Source organism: Equus caballus, chromosome 11, assembly GCF_041296265.1.
Source record: "Equus caballus isolate H_3958 breed thoroughbred chromosome 11, TB-T2T, whole genome shotgun sequence".
NCBI lineage: Eukaryota > Metazoa > Chordata > Mammalia > Perissodactyla > Equidae > Equus > Equus caballus.
Genome location: NC_091694.1, coordinates 33,867,555 through 33,884,734, shown reverse-complemented (window position 1 = coordinate 33,884,734; position 17,180 = coordinate 33,867,555). Strand labels below are relative to the sequence as shown.

Here is a 17,180-nt window from a genome sequence, read left to right as displayed (position 1 = left end):
AAGCTTTAAGTATCATCTTTTACCTGACACAGAAAAGTATCTCCTGTTCAAATTTCTAAAACCTTAAAGGAGCATAATATTTTAAAATGAGCTTTAAATAAGGGTTTATATAATAGATAATATCAGTTCAGCAAATTCTATACAAAGTTGCTGTCCCAGACAAAATAAGGAGTTTCTTGAAGCAATAAACTCTTTAGAAATTTAACCCCCAGGGGCTGGCCCCGGGGCTGAGTGGGTAAGTTCCCAGGTGCTCAGCTTCGGGTGGCCCAGGGTTTCGCCAGTTTGAATCCTGGATGTGGACATGGCACCGCTCATCAAGCCATGCTGAGGCGGCATCCCATATGCCACAACTAGAAGGACCCACAACTAAAATATACAACTATGTACTGGGGGACTTTGGGGAAAAGGAAGGAAAAATAAAATCTTCAAAAAAAAAAGAGAAATTTACCCCCCCCAAATATTTGCAAGTCTTTGTGAAAGCAGATTATTAACTAACATAGCAACAAACAAGTTATCACTTCAATTCATCCAGTTTGTTTCAGAGTTTACTCAAGATTCTCTCATCTGGAGTTTACTTCCATACCAAAAAGAGAGAGACACCAACAAAGAGCACTTGGACAAAACAGCAATGATAATAAGCACCTGGCACTATAATCTCCAAGAAAGGGGAGACACTAAACAGGTTTTGTGAAAATCAATGGAAGCAAAGCATCCCCAAGAAGACAAAGAATTAACTTTTCTACAGTGGTTATTTACCCAGAATGAAATAATTAGAGAAATGACTACTCAGATTACCAGATAATTAACATAACAGAATATTAAAATTACAAGCAGCTTGGGGAAAATTTTTTAGCAGGAGCAAAGAAATTAATAGTTTCTTCCTACACATTAGTAACAACATTCGCTTAGCAGAAACACAGGTTACAAAGATCCTCTCTGTCTTTTCCACTTGCCAGAAAGAAGACACCTCGATACCTGATAGTAAAGAAGCATGATTTCAGAATAACTGTTCTGAAGACTAGAACTAATTTTCTTGTTCTCTTTCCTTATTCCATTCCACTGCAAATCTTGCCAAGCACAGTGTTTTTGTTTTCCTAGAACTTACAAGGCTAAATCAGCTAAAAAGGGAAAAAAGTATACACACAAATATATAGACTCCTTTAATACATAACAGAAAGCATTTTCATGCAAAACAGGAAATATTACCAAAGCATATGAAGACGCCCGGAGACAACCTTGGCAGAACAGAAGGAACACTTAGGACCTCATTTCCAGTTCAGATTCTGGCACAACCTAGGCCATACGACCTCAGGCAAGCCAATTACTGATTGTTTCTGGACCCCAATTTTCTCCTCTGTTAAATGAGAAGAATCTAACTATAGGTTCACAGAGGTTGCTTCAAATTCTAAGTATTTCTATCAGTAGGTTTCAATGAAATGATAGTTTCTTACTTAATAAAAGTAAGTAAGGCTACTTCTAACCTTTAGTTAACTATACATAAGCACCAAAATCTTCAGCTTCCTTTGCACTTGGAAATTCTTAAGTGACAATACATGATGACCAAGATGGATCAGATTTAAACTCCCAAATGCAAAACTATACTCATTTTCCAGTCACCCACTTATTAACCAAGATGACTAATTCAGTGGATTACAGCACCAAACTACTACTGGTTAGCTTTTATTGTGTTCAAAAGTAGGGCAAAGATCATCTCAGAAGCGCATGTAATAATATCTTTGGGTAAATAACAGAGTATAAAACAACAAATTTTGAAATTACGCAAAGTATTCGGCACTGATATATTGCCAGCTTTCAGAGTAAAATGACAATATAACCATTTATATAGCAATTTCACATTTACTACCTCACTTAATCACTGTGACAATACTAAGAAGTAAAATGAGCAGTACTTGTTATCAACACAGTCCAGATCAGCTCAGAAAGTTAGGTAACCTGCCAACCGTCATTCAACAAGTGTTGGAGCCCAGACTTCAATCCTGGTCTTCTGATTTAAAGTTTAATGATCTTTGAAATCCTAAAAAGTGGTAATTCAAGCCAAAGGCAGGAAGAAGTTGGAAAAATAAGAAAATTTGGATAACCGGTCCCTGGATAACTGAATTGAGCAAAAAGAATATAAGATCAGTTTTGGCCATTATAAAGTCAATAAGCAAATTTACCAAACGTTAAAACTAATGATAACATCTAATTTATATAATTCTACATCTCAAAAATCTTGTCGCTTCATTTCAAAGACAAGTGTGAAAAATTTTTCTAACTCACAACTAAGAACAATACATAAATTAAACAACAAATGATTAAACTAGCTATAGGTAAACTGCTAAAAGACATTAAAGCATTTACTGAAGTATTTCAGAAACAGTTATTCTGGAATGTGAGTCACAGAAATTAAACTGTATTAATCAAGGAGGATATATCTTTCAAAGGAATAGTCAGTGTTTTAAAATAATATAGGCAAAGAGGTAAAATATAAAAGATTTCTACTATAGAGTCATTTCACACCTATACAAATTGGCCACAGTTGTCTGGGAACCATCATCTCTCTTCCAAAGGTCAATAAAAACATAATCTAGAATGAATAAAGTTTTGCCTAGTAAATAATAATTTTTCACTATCATCATTTATGCTAAGAATACACAAGTAAAATCAGAACAAATGATAATACGATTAAAAGGTAGTAGAGTCGGAACATTAAATTCTCTATCATTACAACACTAGAAACACTTGCACAAGCTTCACCAAAGGATCTGTGCAATCTGTCTACAAAATTTCTTACAAGCCCCAAAGTAGAACTGAAAGACACTACAGTTAGGAAAAGGACCTATGTTGCCGATATAAGTAAAGAGTGCCAGAGCCAATATATTATGAGATCTTAGCACGGAGTTGCAGGACAACAAAAGATAATAGTGTAAAACCTACTGGAGGTCACATGTAATCTTAGCAGTGTTGATACAGGGCCACATATGGCTTCCTGGAGTTCTAGAGATTAAGCCGACCCTCACGTTTTATTGCAAATACCTCCACTGTAATGAAATACAGGGGTCGGAGGAGTCAGGGATTTGGAAAAGGCAAAGGACACTATTCCTCATGAAAGCAGTGGCAGATACGTGAAGGTCCTCTGAAGAGGTCTACGGAGCGAAGGCCCCATTCTCTTGGCCATCAACGCTTTAGACGGCACTTGCACGCCTGAATTTTCTTTAAAAGAGGATACATTTAGCATCATATGGTTGCGGAGGGCAAGAACCCAAACTGACAGATCCTGAGAAAGAGCTTGGTCATCAGCAGGGAAGACCTTCTCCATTAACACTAAGGTCCTGGACACCTGGGAGGAAGAGGTGATGGATATTCGACAGAAGCTTAGAACGGCTTCCAAGTCTGCGGCGTAAAGAGCGAATGGTGGGGAGTCCAGTGTATGGGTTCAACGTACCGGTGGCCAACCATGGGGAGCTGTCCCAAATAACCCGACTACCGCCAGACTAAGACATCCAGAGTCAGCAGCGCCCAGCACTGCTTGCACGGTGGCCCAGATCTGCACGATCTAAGCAGGAGAGCTCCGGAAGAAGCTCTGAGGATAGTCTCAGGCTTCCGTCCCTAATTCTCAGCGCTGGTTTACCTACCCGCTCTGATCCTGGCTTCTCCAGATCTCGGGAACCTGGAAGCGGCTCCTGACGGACTCTCACACCCGCCGCTGGGCTCCGGCCAACCGGAATTGGCTCACGTCACTTCCGGTCCGTGTCCCCCCCAGGAGACTGCCTCCAAAAGAGAAACGTTCCCCCGACCTTTCGGCAATCTAGGTTGATCGTCGGGGGATTTCAGTTCGGGTCTAGGTTCAGGACCTGCGGGCGGGGCGAGAAGAAGAATGACTGTACGCTTCGCGGTTCTTGACCCGGAACTTCTTGCCAAGGAACCCCGGAAGAGGTAGCTCCCGCGATAGAAACGTGTTCGCTACCCAGAAGTGAGCAACGGAAAAGGCCCGAGTGAGGCGAGGAGGCGTTCTAGGTAGGTCGGCCCCTCACAGGGCGAAGGAGAGGGATGTCCGTCTCCATTCTCTTTCCAGCTGGAGGGTTTCTTCCCACCTCATTGCATTACTTCCGCCCCCCACCCTTTCATCTTCTCCTTCGTAAACTCTTCCTCCCAGTGGCCGCTGAATCCACTATTCCTGTTCTGCCAGGCGTCCTGTGAAGGAAGGGACCGGGACCAAGGGAAAGCCTCTCTTCAGGCCGCATCGATGCGCGCGCTAGGACTGTGAGAAAGTACCGAGCAGGCCTCACGCTCTCTGCTATTTACTGAATAACCACAGCGTATGAAGTTGTTGAGTCCTATGCGGAAAGAAAAGGTTTCTAGGAATATGATCGAAAATTTTGTCCGCCTGTGTTACACAGACAGAATGTCTAGAGAAGTATTTAATCCTTGAACATTATACCCCAGGCACTACACTAGACACTGAGAATATGACCTACAGTAGTTAGTATAAGTGCTACAGCATCTCAGAAGAGTTGATAATTAAGACTGACTGGGGGATGATAAGGACTTGAGAGACAGATGTCATTTGAACTACGCCTTCCCGGGTGAAGAGGATGTTTTTGTTTGTGTCTGTGTGTTTAAGAGAAGACAAATAGAAAATAATTTCGGGGAGAGATTGCTGGTTGAAGGGAAAGACCTAGTAATTTGGTGTGGCTGGATAGTACAGTATGTAGCAGGAAGGGTAGGTTAGAAGGATCAAGTAGGTTGTAAGCAGATTGTGTAGTGTTTTAAATTCGTACTAAGGGATTTATGTTTTGTCCTTTAGGCTTTTAGCCGGTGATTTTTGAGCAGGGAAATTGCAGAATCAGATTTGTGTTTTAGAAGTATAATTTTGGGGGCAGATGGACTAGGATGCACTAGGGCACGCACAAGTCAAGCAAATGTGGAAAGATTAGAGGTAGAGAAGTTAATTTTGGAAGCCTTTGGCCAAGGGATATTTAGGGCACTGGCAACAGAGATAAGGAGATAGGTTTTAGACAGATAAATTCAGCACGGTTTGGTGACCGGACGTGGTAGGACAGAGGAGGAAAAATCCAGGGTTACTCAAAAATCAAGAATACAGAAAATGGAAGTTCATGAGGGAAGTGAAGATACTGAGTTCAGTTTAGGACGCAGTTTAGGGTACTTCGTAGAAATCTAAGTCGTGAAATCTAGCAGAAGCTGGAAATTCAAGTTTAGAACCTAAGAGAGGCTTAAGGAGTCCTTGGCTGTGATGATTTGGGAATAAATGCAATTGTTCATCTGGCAAACTATTTGTCTGTTTCCTCCTACTAGAATGTTAGCTGCATGAAGAGTGGGACTTTGCTTTGTTCAGTACTTTATCTCCAGGGTCCGGAACAGTGCCTGGTGCACAATGGGCCCTCAATACAGATTGATTGATTGATTGAACGGGACGAGAGTGTATAGACCAGCACCATCCAGTAGAACTTTCTTCAGTGATGGAAATGTTCCATATCTTGCTGTCTGATATAGTAGCCACTAGGCACTTTTAAGTTGATGAGCTCTTGAGCACCTGAGGTTTGACTAAGTGCAACTGAAGACGTAAATTTTTATTTAATTAATTTAAGTTTAAATAACTACATTTGGTTAATGACTACCATCTCGGACAGTGTAAATATAGACTGAGAAAAGGGCCAAATGTGTAGGCTTGGGTTATACATAACATCAGGGGCAAACAGAGGACGTAGAGCCTGAGAAGAAGACTGTGGAAAAAAGCCATCAGAAGGTAAGATGATAATGGGGTGAAGTTGGGTTAAAGAATTCAAGGGAGGAAAGTTTAAAGAAAAGTTACTAGTGAGTAGTGCAGAAAACTGGAGGCCTAAAATGAGGCAACTACATTTGGCTAATAGCAAGTGTCTGATTCCTTAGCAGTTTCGTTTGAGTGGGGAAGGGAGGCAAGTAATTGAAATTTAGAAGTAAAGGAAAGAGGAAAATTGAGGCAATAGTTTAAGGGTCAAAGAGGATTTGGAAAAGTTTTTTTAGGTTGGAAAAGACCAAGGAGCAGTAGCCAGTGGAGTGGGATTAATGGGTGGAGCTGGATTCAGGAGGTAAAGGGATCAAGAGCATTGGTGAAAGCTGGTTTAGTCTGGCAGAGGAATTAAAAGACACCAAAAGGGTTTTGTAGGCCATGTTTGTTTTGCAGTCCCTTCGTTACCCAGGATTATCTATTAGGCTATGCATATTTTTACTTTAGTGTCAAGCACTGGATTTATTAATATGTATATAGTAGATATGCAGAAAAAGGGACAGGCTGAAACACCTTTTAGAGGAGTTAGATGATAATCTGATCAGGCTGATGAGATCAGAACATCCTAAAGAACAAAGCTGTTATTATAAATTTTAACATTTTAGAGTTAGAGACCTCATAAAATATGGAATGTAAGTGATAAACAAACTTGGTAATTTCTGGAACTTTCTCTGCTTTCTGTTTTCATTGACTGTTCTTGGTGTAGCTATTTTTAGATGAAGTTGAGCAGCTTTCTGTGATGACGTTTAGATGAGTATATTTTATATTGCTCTTTTAGTTATGTTACTGTCAATAAGCAGCTTCTCTGATCCTTATTTTTCTCATCTTTAAAATGAGGGCCAGCCTGGTGGTGCAACGGTTAAGTGCACACGTTCCGCCTTGGTGGCCCAGGGTTCCCCCGTTCGGATCCCAGGTGTGGACATGGCACTGCTTGGCGCGCCATGCTGTGGTAGGCGTCCCACATGTAACATAGAGGAAGATGGGCATGGATGTTAGCTCAGGGCCAGGCTTCCTCAGCAAAAAGAGGAGGACTGGCAGCAGTTAGCTCAGGGCTAATCTTCCTCCAAAAAAAAAAAAATGAGGCTAATAATAGCTTCCTTTTATTTTCATAGCAACAATAAAGGAAGTAAAGGGTTTAACATGTTATCCACCACATAATAGGTCCTGTATATGTAGTTCCCTTCTCCAGATAGTACCTGCCTGAATCTGGTATATGGGATATTTGGTTACTTTGCAAACTAGAAATTGGTGCAGAGAATCCTTCTAATTGAATATTTGTTCAATTTGGAGTCTGGCTGCTACATTATCAGAGAGAAGTCCTAATATGTCAGCATCATGTAGTAACTAAATGACAGATGCGTTATGAGATAATGTGTACTAATAGGAATTTAACTTTTTTCTCTGGCTGTAAAGGCATCTAGAGCCATAAAATAGTATGTCAGTACAGCCCTGTCAGGCACACGAGTGAAACAGGACTGAAACTAGGTGCTGACAACTTGCCCTATGTGACCCTCTTAACTTCTGGCCACTCCACGTCACTGTTCTCTGAGCCTTAAGTGTCCCTAAATATTCGTTTCCTCAGGATTCTGTTTTAGCTCTTTCTTCACTCTACATACTTTTCCTGGAAGTGGCCTCATCCACTTTCATCACTTTGGTAACCTCAGTTATATATTAAAGTCTCTTAAATCTGTATTTCTAGCCTAGGCTTATCTCTTCTGACCTCTAAAATGGTATGTCCTTTTATTATTATTTATTTTTATTTTTTTTGCTGGGCATCTCTAACCAGGATGTCTTTTGGTCAAACCAAATGTAATATATCTAAAATTGGTTTCAGTATCTTTTACTTTCAAACCTGCTATTTCACCAGAATTCTCCTTATCAGTAAATAGCACCTCCATTCGTTTAAATCTAGGTGTCATTCTAAACTTCTCCCTTTCTTTTATCACCAGACTTCTAGTTAGTCACCAAATCATACAGACATGCCTCAGCTACTTCTTTCCTTTCCTGTTGCCACTACTGTTGTCCAGATTAGTGTCATCTCATCCTGACTACTGGGAAAGGCAAAATAGAGTAGTGTTAAGAACCTGGACTCTGGAATCAGACTACCACTTACTAGCTGTATGAACTTGGCAAGCTACTTATATTCTCTGTAACTTGATTTCCACATCTGAAAAATGGGAATAATAATTATATATTTACCTTCAAGGACTGTTGGGGGTGTTAAAAGAGACAATTCTTGTAGAGGGTTTAGCCAATACCTAATAAATAGCAAAATACTTAGCAGTTATTGACTATTACGATTATTACATTATAGCAGCCTCCTAATTGATCTCCTGTACCTGTTCTTGCCAACTTCCAATTCATTCTTTACACTGAAGCCGCAGGTGATATTTTAGAAAACAAAAATCGTTTTCCTGCAGCAGCTTCCCATTGTCCTTAGGGTAAATTCCAAACTGTTTAACATGGCTTAGAAGGCCTTCTATGGTCTGTATCCTGCCCTTCTTTCTCTGTTTATTCTCTGCCACTCTTCCCCTCCATCTTTCAGCTATCTAGACTGCTTTTGCATCATTTGACATCCCATTTTTCTCCCTTCTGGCTTTCCCACTTGGTGTTCTTTCTGCCTGAAGTGATCTTTCCTCCTTCTATCCTCTTAGTCATTTGTTGCATTTTAAGTTTCATTTCCTCAAGGAGACCTTCTCTGACCTTCTAAACTAAGCTAAAGCCTTTTATGTACTCCCTTAACACCTTTTCATAACATTTAGCACCCTTGTAATTACTAGTCTGTCTCCTCCACTCATCTATGAACAATTGGCAGTGGCCTGTATTGTTCATCACTACATACTCAGCCTAACAAAGTACGTGCCTGGCACAGAGGAAGCCAGCAAGTATTTGTGTTTTTTGAACTTAACTTCTCTTGGCCTCAATTTCCTCATTTTCAGTATAGAAATAATCCTGACTTCTCAGTTATGTGGATCAAGTGACACAATACATTCAAAGGATCAATGAACTTTAAGCTGTGAAAACATGAAGTTTTATTAAAATAAAATGAAGGAAATTCAAAATTAGGATTGGGCCACTACTAGGATCGGGCCACTATCCAAACCACTACTAGGATATAAGCTCTGTGCGAGAAGGGACTTTTTCTGCTTTGTGCACTCCTGTATCCCCTAGACCCTAGAGCAGGGTCAGTCAATATTTGTGGAAGGCAGGCAGCAATATATCATAAAAATAAAAGAATTGAGAAGGCACATGAAGTTAGTGACACACTTTTGACTATACTTCAGATACCCATTCCTGTACCTACGCTCTGGACTTTATATCACTTTACAGTGTTTTGTTTCCAAAATAAAAATTCCAGGCTCTAACCACAGCCATCTGCCTTTCTAGCTTACTTCCATCACACTTGTTCTTTAATAGCACATGGCCATCCTTCTGTATCACCTTCCTGTCTTTAAGTTGTTCTCTAAGAATAGCATTGCATGGTCTGTCATTTCAACATTCTAGCCCTCACCCTAAATTCCCTTAGACCATTGTATCTTGTGCTTACTCTTAGCAAAATTCAAACCTGTATAAATCCAGCTATCTATTGTAATAGGAGAGGAGGATGAAGGAAGACTGTGGGCAGATCAGTTTGTATGTTTGGAGGAAGTGATCAGGTGGTTTTAGTCTCTTGACTTCTATTTTCTCTGTGAAGTGTGAAGTCATCTCTTCTTTATTTGTATCTATACACAGGCTGCTAAGTACTGCTGGAGAAAATCACAAGAGGTCAGTATGGTACCATTATAAAATTATCATTCTTAACCATGTTTTCAGCATTCCTCTGCAATCCTACCATGTTTTGCTGCAAATTTTATTTCAGTCTTCCTCTTCTCAACTCCACCTTGACTTTGGTACACCTCCCTCCCTCTAAGGAACAGCTTCCTGCCTGCAAATCCAAGACCTACCTGCATCTGAAACTGTCACATTGGGAAAGGCGCCCCTTCTTTCCCAGACCAAATCTTTCCATAAGGACTTTAGGTCTTCTCCTACTCTGGAGCTTTGTATTCTTGATTATTCTCTCTATCTTGAGCATCTACCTACCTTTCCTCTGGCTCTATCCACTGACAATTAAATATGCTCAACATTTAAATATACTCATCTTTCCTTTTTTTTTTCTTCCTGAGGAAGATTCGCCCTGAGCTAACATCTGTTGCCAATCTTCCTTTTTGTTTGTTTGTTTGTGAGCCACTGCCACAGCATGGCCACTGACGAGTGGTATAGGTCCATGCCCAGGAACTGAATGTGGGCCACTGAACTGCAGCATGCTGAATTTAACCACTAGGCCACTAGGGTTGGCCCTCATCTTTCCATCTTAAGAGAAAAAAACAACCAGACACCTTTCTTTTTCTTCAGATCCCCTTATATTCATTGCCTTTTCTTTCTGCTCTGTTTCACTTTGTCTCTATTTCTTAACTCCACCTCAAACTAGCTTCTGCCCCACCACAACTACCCCACATTAGTTTTTTGCTAAAACGAATGGGCACATTGTGTTAGAGTGCTATTGACTAGTCTTCTGGAAATACGTTCCACACCACATTGTCCTGGTCTTCCTGCTTCCATTTCTGTAAAAATTGGGCATTTAAGAAGGTAGCTTCAGAAAGGATTGCAACTAGACTAAGGAATGCGTGAACTGCTATAAAATACAGAAGGTTTTTTGGTAGGTGTTTCAGAAAGTGAATAGTAAAGGATTCTAATGGACTTCAGGGAAGTGAAGATAGTTACAGGTTTTTTGTACATTAAGTAGCAATCTCAGAGAAATTAATTTTGTTCTAGGGAGGGCAAGGTTGAAATTTAGATTGCAAGTGTGGGGATACTGTTGGGTTGTTTCACTTTTTTTATTAACTGCACCTTTGACTTAGATCCAGCCTGTAAAAAGGAAAATATAAGTACAGCACTGTAATGTATTAAATTGTACTTTCATAATTTGGAGACAAACGAATTTATAAACATTGTTTTGTTTTGTTTTCTTTCCCTTCAGACATGGCATGTAATCCATTCCTTTCTAACAACTACTGAAGGTCTATTGCCTGCCTTATCTCATTTATAATCTTCCCAGTCCTTCTTTGAGATCTGGAGACAGCCATGATTTATATGAAAATCTGTTGCTTTTTTGTTTGTTTTGTTTGTTTCTGAATTAGAGACAGGCATCATAAGGCACTAGAGCAGTGGTTCTCAACCCTATCAGACCCAACACACACTTTTTTTAATAACAAATTATTTGTAATGAATGTAAACTGGTGCAGCCACTTTAGAAAATATTTTGGCAGTTTCCTCAGAAAGTTACAAAGTTGCCATATGACCCAGCATTTCCACTCCTAAGTATATGCCCAAAAGAAATGAAAACATATGTCCACACAAAAACTTGTACTCATAGCAGCATTATTCATAATAGCAAAAAAAAAAAAAGTGGCAATAACCCAAATGTCCATCAACTGATGAATAAATAAAATGTAGTATATCCATACAATGGAATATTATTCATCAATAAAAAGGATTGAAGTACTGATACATGCTACAACATGGATGAACCTTGAAAACATTATGCCAAGTGATAGAAGCCTGAAACAAAAACCCACATGTTGTATGGTTTGATTTATATGAATGTCTAGAATAGGCAAATCCATAAAGACAAAGTAGATTAGTGTGGTTGGCAGGGGCTGGGGGAGGAGGAAATGGGAAGCAACTGCTAATGGATACAGGGGTTTCTTTTGGAGCAGTGAAAATGTTCTGGAGTTAGATAGTGGTAATGGTTGCACAACCTTGTGGGTATATTAAAAACCACCGAATTGTACACTTTAAAAAGGTGAATTTTTTGTGAATTATAACTCAAAAAAAGTTTAACATCTCCTATATTATCCTCATATTAAAATATTTGATACTACTACACAATCTACCTACCATATACTTTCAAAAACATTAATATAATGTCCTACTTTTAACATAAATGAGAATAAAAAGGAAATTATGTTAAGGTGTGTATTTTCAGGACTGTTGTCTATGCCATGCAGGTTCCGCATTGCACGATTCCAAGGACACCACTTAATAAGCACTACAAATATGGTGGCCCCTTGTATTTCAATATATAAATTCTTGATACTATTCCACTAGAAAAAGAAACCGTTGGTGGTTTACATAGAAACATCATGAATCCAACAGCCTCAAATGTAGACTGATACAGGTGTTTTAGTGGTGACTCTAATACCATGAACAGCTTTGCTGGGGTAACAGGAATTTCTAAAATGATAAAAGATAAAGGCTGATTTTCCTTTGTTTCATATGATAGTTGATAGTTACACTTTTGGTAAATTCAGTGTATATTAAAACTATGCAAAAAATACTGCTTACATGTCAAATGAAGTTGGATTCTAGTCTCAGGTATTAATAGTTTTTCACCTACAATAATGTCCAGGGGGACAAGTCTTTTAGGATTCCATGCTCAGGTCTTGCAAATGTCAGCAGTGTACCTCACTCCAGGCCCATTATTGTGATAACCAGGAACTTGTCTGAGGGGTTGGTACCATCCCCAGTGAGACCCTCTGCATTATGAAGACACAATTAAATAAGCACTATATTCCAGAAAAGGGATGAGTTATTCTTGGTTTCGTTAGTCATCTTAGTAAAACAGAAATTTCCTTTCTCCACAAGACTTAGGGAAGACTGTGGAACAGAGCTTTCATATATCCAAGAACCAGAGAGATACTCTTCAAGATTCAAAATGACCTAAACTGCTTCAGTTGTGTTCTTGAATCTTTTTGACTACACAGGAGAAAAAAAAACATTTACTCTCATAAGATCTGAAATATATTTTGCCTTTTTCCTGGATGACTTCATATAGTTTTAAAACATTGCTGCTTTTTATCTGATAAGCCTATAACTTTTCACTGCTAGATAGTGATAACTTTTTCCCTTTCCTTTAAGATGCTCTCCAAATCCTTGGTTATGGAATATTTGGCTCATCCTGGTGCGCTCAGCTTGGCTGCCGGAGTTGTGTGTGGCATGTTCGTGGGCTGGGGCCTCCGCACACACTTTGGGCTGACCCCCGAAAGCTCAGTGAGCAAGACAGACACAGAGACTGGAACTGAAGCAAGCATCTTAGGAGAAAGTGGGGAGTACAAAATGATTCTTGTGGTTCGAAATGACTTGAAGATGGGAAAAGGGAAAGTGGCTGCCCAGTGCTCTCATGCTGCTGTTTCTGCCTACAAGCAAATTCAACGGAGAAACCCTCAATTGCTCAAAGAGTGGGAATATTGTGGTCAGCCCAAAGTGGTAGTCAAAGCCCCTGACGAAGAAACTCTGGTTGAATTATTGACCCATGCAAAAATGCTGGGACTGACTGTAAGTTTAATCCAGGATGCTGGACGCACTCAGATTGCACCAGGCTCTCGAACTGTCCTAGGGATTGGGCCAGGACCAGCAGACCTAATTGACAAAGTCACTGGTCACCTAAAACTTTACTAGGTGGAATTTTGTATAATGATGGTCCCACCACCACAAATATTTGAAACTGTCAAATTAACAATAAAAGCTGAATGTCTTCCCCCAACTTAAGTATTCTTGAGATGAAAATCCATTTCCGTGTTCTTCTGTTATGTACTTGGCATGATACAGTTACCTTAGGTTTAAAAAAAAAAAAGTTGTTTTGGTTTGTCTTTGTGGTTCAAGTGATAGGTGCTAAAACAAAAATATTTAAGGTGAGAGAAACAGGTCACAACAAAATTGGATTACAAAAGGGGAAATTTCCTATGCATGGTTAGGTTCCTCTGTGTTAATAGCTCTTTTTCTCCCCCAAGACTATCTTGCTCTCCCCTTTGGAGGATCAGGAATTTCCATCGAATGCAAACTATCGTTTCTTTTCCTGTCGTCACTCTTTGGATGACAGCCTACTTCACTGATACAGTATAGCCATCCACAGTTATTAATAGATCACGTTATAGCCACCCACAGTGGGAGTGTTGTGGTTTAAAATCTGATTTTCTGGATTTTTTATGTCTCAAAGTTGAGGTTTTATGGCCTTGATATAACCCACCTGTGCAGTGTTTCATGTTCATTTCCCCTGACCCACACTGGCCAAAGCTTCTCAAAGTCCTTTGCTTCCTCCTTTTCCTAACAGTTGAAGGCACTGAAACTTGTGAAGTGACTTGTATGGACCTTGAAGGTGATAATGGGCCCATGTAAGAATTTATGGTAATTGGGAAGTGAATGTAGTGTGTCATCCTAACATCCCACTCTTCCTTTACCTAGAACTTAAGAAACTAGACAATTATTTAAGGGCACGTTTATTTCCCTTTTGATCTTTATACACTTCACAGGACATAATCCCAATAATTACTATACCAGCTGCCCAGAATATGAAGTTTCCAACTCTGAAAGCCACATAGCTTTCTGATCTCTTGCAAGAAGCCATTTTTCCTGAAAACCTTCTTTTAGGGGGATCCTGATATTATTTCTAAATTCAGTATATCCCTAAGAACTACAATGATGCTAGGGCAAATTTTGGTAATAGCTACATGTTAAGTGGCCCTAACTCTCCATGGTTAATTTCAACAATTAGCATTAGTTAGCAGTTAACTTCGACATAAGCAGCATGACAGCACAACTTCAAAGTCTAAGGTCAGTGGAGCCTGTGGGCAGAACACTCAAGACTGCTGCGCCAGTCTTAAAGGTTCTATTTGGTCAGTTTCACAGTTTACACTGGCATGTGACAGGAGAGGAGAAATTGCACCTGTGAATGATGCCACAGTAGCAACTGTTTCTAAATAGAATGTTTATACTGGATTCCAAAGTGATGCAACAGTATGTAACTGAGCGGAAGAGAATTCAATCCTAAATGCATGATTATGGTTGAGGTCATTTCTGAGGCTTGCCTCAGAGACTGATAGCTCCAAGTTCAAAATGCATTCCCAACAGGATGGCCTGCTATGGCTGACTCAAGTAATTGTAATATGTCAGGGCATAGCTGTTAGGATGAATAGTATACTAATTCTGGGAATATGTCATCTTTATTTTCTAGTTCACCTGTACTTAGTGTTTACTCTATAAGGTTCATAATCCTATTTATAGTTCTCAAAGTACAGAAGCTGTGGGGTCTCTAAGACAGTTTCTGGGAGTCAAAACTATTTTCCTAATAAGACATTTTTCTTTTCATTGTGTTGATATTTGCACTGACGACACAAAAGCAATGGTGGGTAAAACTGCTGGCACCTTTCAAAATCAAGGCAGGGGCACCTACTTGAACCAGTAGTCATTGTAGTTTTCACTGCCCTACACTCACACTGAAAAAAAAGTTCCACTTAATGTCCTTGATGAAGCAGTAAAAAAATTATTAAATTTGACCCTTGACTATTTGTCTTAATGTTCTGTGTAACATTAAACACTTCTGGTGCACTTTGAAGTATGACTCTTGTCTTGAGGAAAAAGATGTGTAGCTGAGTGGTAAGGTGAACCAGATGCTTTTGTCATGGAATCTTTTTACTCGCAAGAACTGACAAAGGTCTAGTGATCCAGACCTAGGTGTTTGGCAGATTATTTCTTCATAAATTAAAGGAGCCAATCACTTCAAGGAAAACAATTGACAGTATTTTGGAAAATTTGTATCTGCCTCTCCTCCAGGATTCCCAAAACTTAAGACTTTTCTGATAAGATCAGTGTTCCTGACAAATAAGATTTTAAAAAATATAATGTGTCAACATTTAGTAGAATTATGTAACTTAGTAAATTAGTATTGCCCACATAATCTGTGCATGAAGGTACAAATCATGCGTGGGTAAAAGATCCACTCGAAAGATAAGACCAATGAATTTTAATATGACAGTACAAAAACTTTACTTTTATGGTTTCAGATTCCACATTTTAACTAACCCAACTATCTGAAAAGCCTATTTTAGAGTCATGCACCGCATAATGACGTTTTAGTCATTGATGGACTGCATATACAAATGGTGATCTCATGAGATTAGCACCATATAGCCTAGGTGTGGAGTCGGCTATACTATCTAGGTTTGTGTAAGTACACTCCAGGATGTTCACACGACAAAATCGCCCAACAATGCATCTCTCACAACATATCCCCATCGTTAAGCAATGCATGACCATATAGCCCATTATGGATGGTACTTAAATGGCAACTCAGTATCACACATCATAGCACCAAATTAAAAACAGGGCTTTTTTGTTGTTTAAAAAAAAATTTTTGTTTTTTAAAGATTTTATTTTTCCTTTTTCTCCCCAAAGCCCCCCGCGGTACATAGTTGTATATTTTAGTTGTGGGTCCTTCTAGTTGTGGCATGTGGGATGCCACCTCAGCATGGCCTGATGAGCAATGCCATGTCCACACCCAGGATCCGAACCGGCGAAACCCTGGGCTGCGGCAGCAGAGCACGCGAACTTAACCACTTGGCCATGGGGCCGGCCCCTCACCCGCCCCCAAAAATTTCTTAAGTACATCATAAGAAAACCTGTACTGAAGTATTTTAACTTGTTTCTATTAGGGAAGCGAAAAGAGAGAAGAATCATTCCATTGATAAAAACCAGTTGATTCAAAGTATAGGAAAGGTCCAAGAGAACAAATCGTGACTGAAGAGAATGAGCTCCCAGGGACCACTGCTGTTCTTCCTCTTGATTTTGGTTACGATTAAAAAAGGGGGCAGACAGCCAGCAGAAACACAAGTACATCCAGGGCCTGAATAGCACGATGTTTTCACTATGACAAACCAAAAAAGGAAATGGGATTTTCTCACTAATACTATAATTTCCTATAGTTATTTTCTAAGGGAGGAATCAAAGGTGAGGATGGGCAGGACTTCTAAGTTTTTAAAAACCCTTCTGTGGAGCTTATGGTCATTTGCCTGAATTCAAGGCTAGGTAGGGGGCTCTCTAACTCTGAGAATTAACAGTGAAATGAATTTAAAGTAACATTCTTAGCCAAAAGTAGAAAGAGTTGGATTCAAACACTGATTAAAAAAAAAATCAACTTAAACTACTCATAATTTAGGGACCCTAACAGCATGTTAACTACATGCTTATATACTTTTATTTCAAGTTACTATAATTTAACATCCATGATCCGTTCATTTAAATGAAATGCTTAGATAAAAACCTAATGCGCCGCTTGGTTAAAATGATGGAGCTAGCCAAAATGTAGCCCACTATAGTACTAACTGGTTAAGACTACTGCATGCACCTTACTGACTACAGGAACGTACATGATGTAATGCAGTGTTTTCACGTCTCAATCCTCATTCTACTGCTTTCACACCTCCCCATACTGCCTCAGTATCCAATATGAAACTATCAAAACCATGGGTCTTTTGGTTTAACTTTGAGAGGTATTTAATTAAAACTGCCATTCTACATG

At 39.5% G+C, this 17,180-nt stretch overlaps 2 protein-coding genes across 7 annotated transcripts in view; one reads left to right on the top strand and one right to left on the bottom strand.

Moving 5' to 3' along the window:
- The window catches only part of VMP1 (vacuole membrane protein 1), a 125,487-nt gene extending 121,559 nt beyond the window's left edge, over positions 1-3,928 (bottom strand). The window contains exon 1 of one of the 3 annotated variants that reach the window (XM_070227522.1): positions 3,636-3,928. The gene's annotated coding sequence lies outside the window, so the exon portion shown is untranslated. The remainder of the gene's footprint in view (positions 1-3,635) is intronic. The other 2 variants (XM_070227524.1, XM_070227523.1) reach the window with 2 other exon arrangements.
- On the top strand, positions 3,877-13,370 carry PTRH2 (peptidyl-tRNA hydrolase 2). 4 transcript variants are annotated; one of them, XM_005597529.4, is made up of 3 exons: positions 3,911-4,017; positions 9,521-9,553; positions 12,746-13,370. In XM_005597529.4, exon 3 carries the CDS (start codon positions 12,746-12,748, stop codon positions 13,283-13,285), a length of 540 nt encoding a protein of 179 aa, XP_005597586.1. In that variant the 5' UTR covers positions 3,911-4,017; positions 9,521-9,553; the 3' UTR covers positions 13,286-13,370. The 4 variants fall into 4 exon arrangements, with proteins under 4 accessions (XP_001503791.1, XP_005597586.1, XP_014597066.1 ...); XM_005597531.4 differs by lacking the exon at positions 3,911-4,017 and adding an exon at positions 5,654-5,767; XM_001503741.5 differs by lacking the exon at positions 9,521-9,553 and having other exon boundaries at positions 3,877-4,017.
- Positions 13,371-17,180: the final 3,810 nt, after the last annotated feature.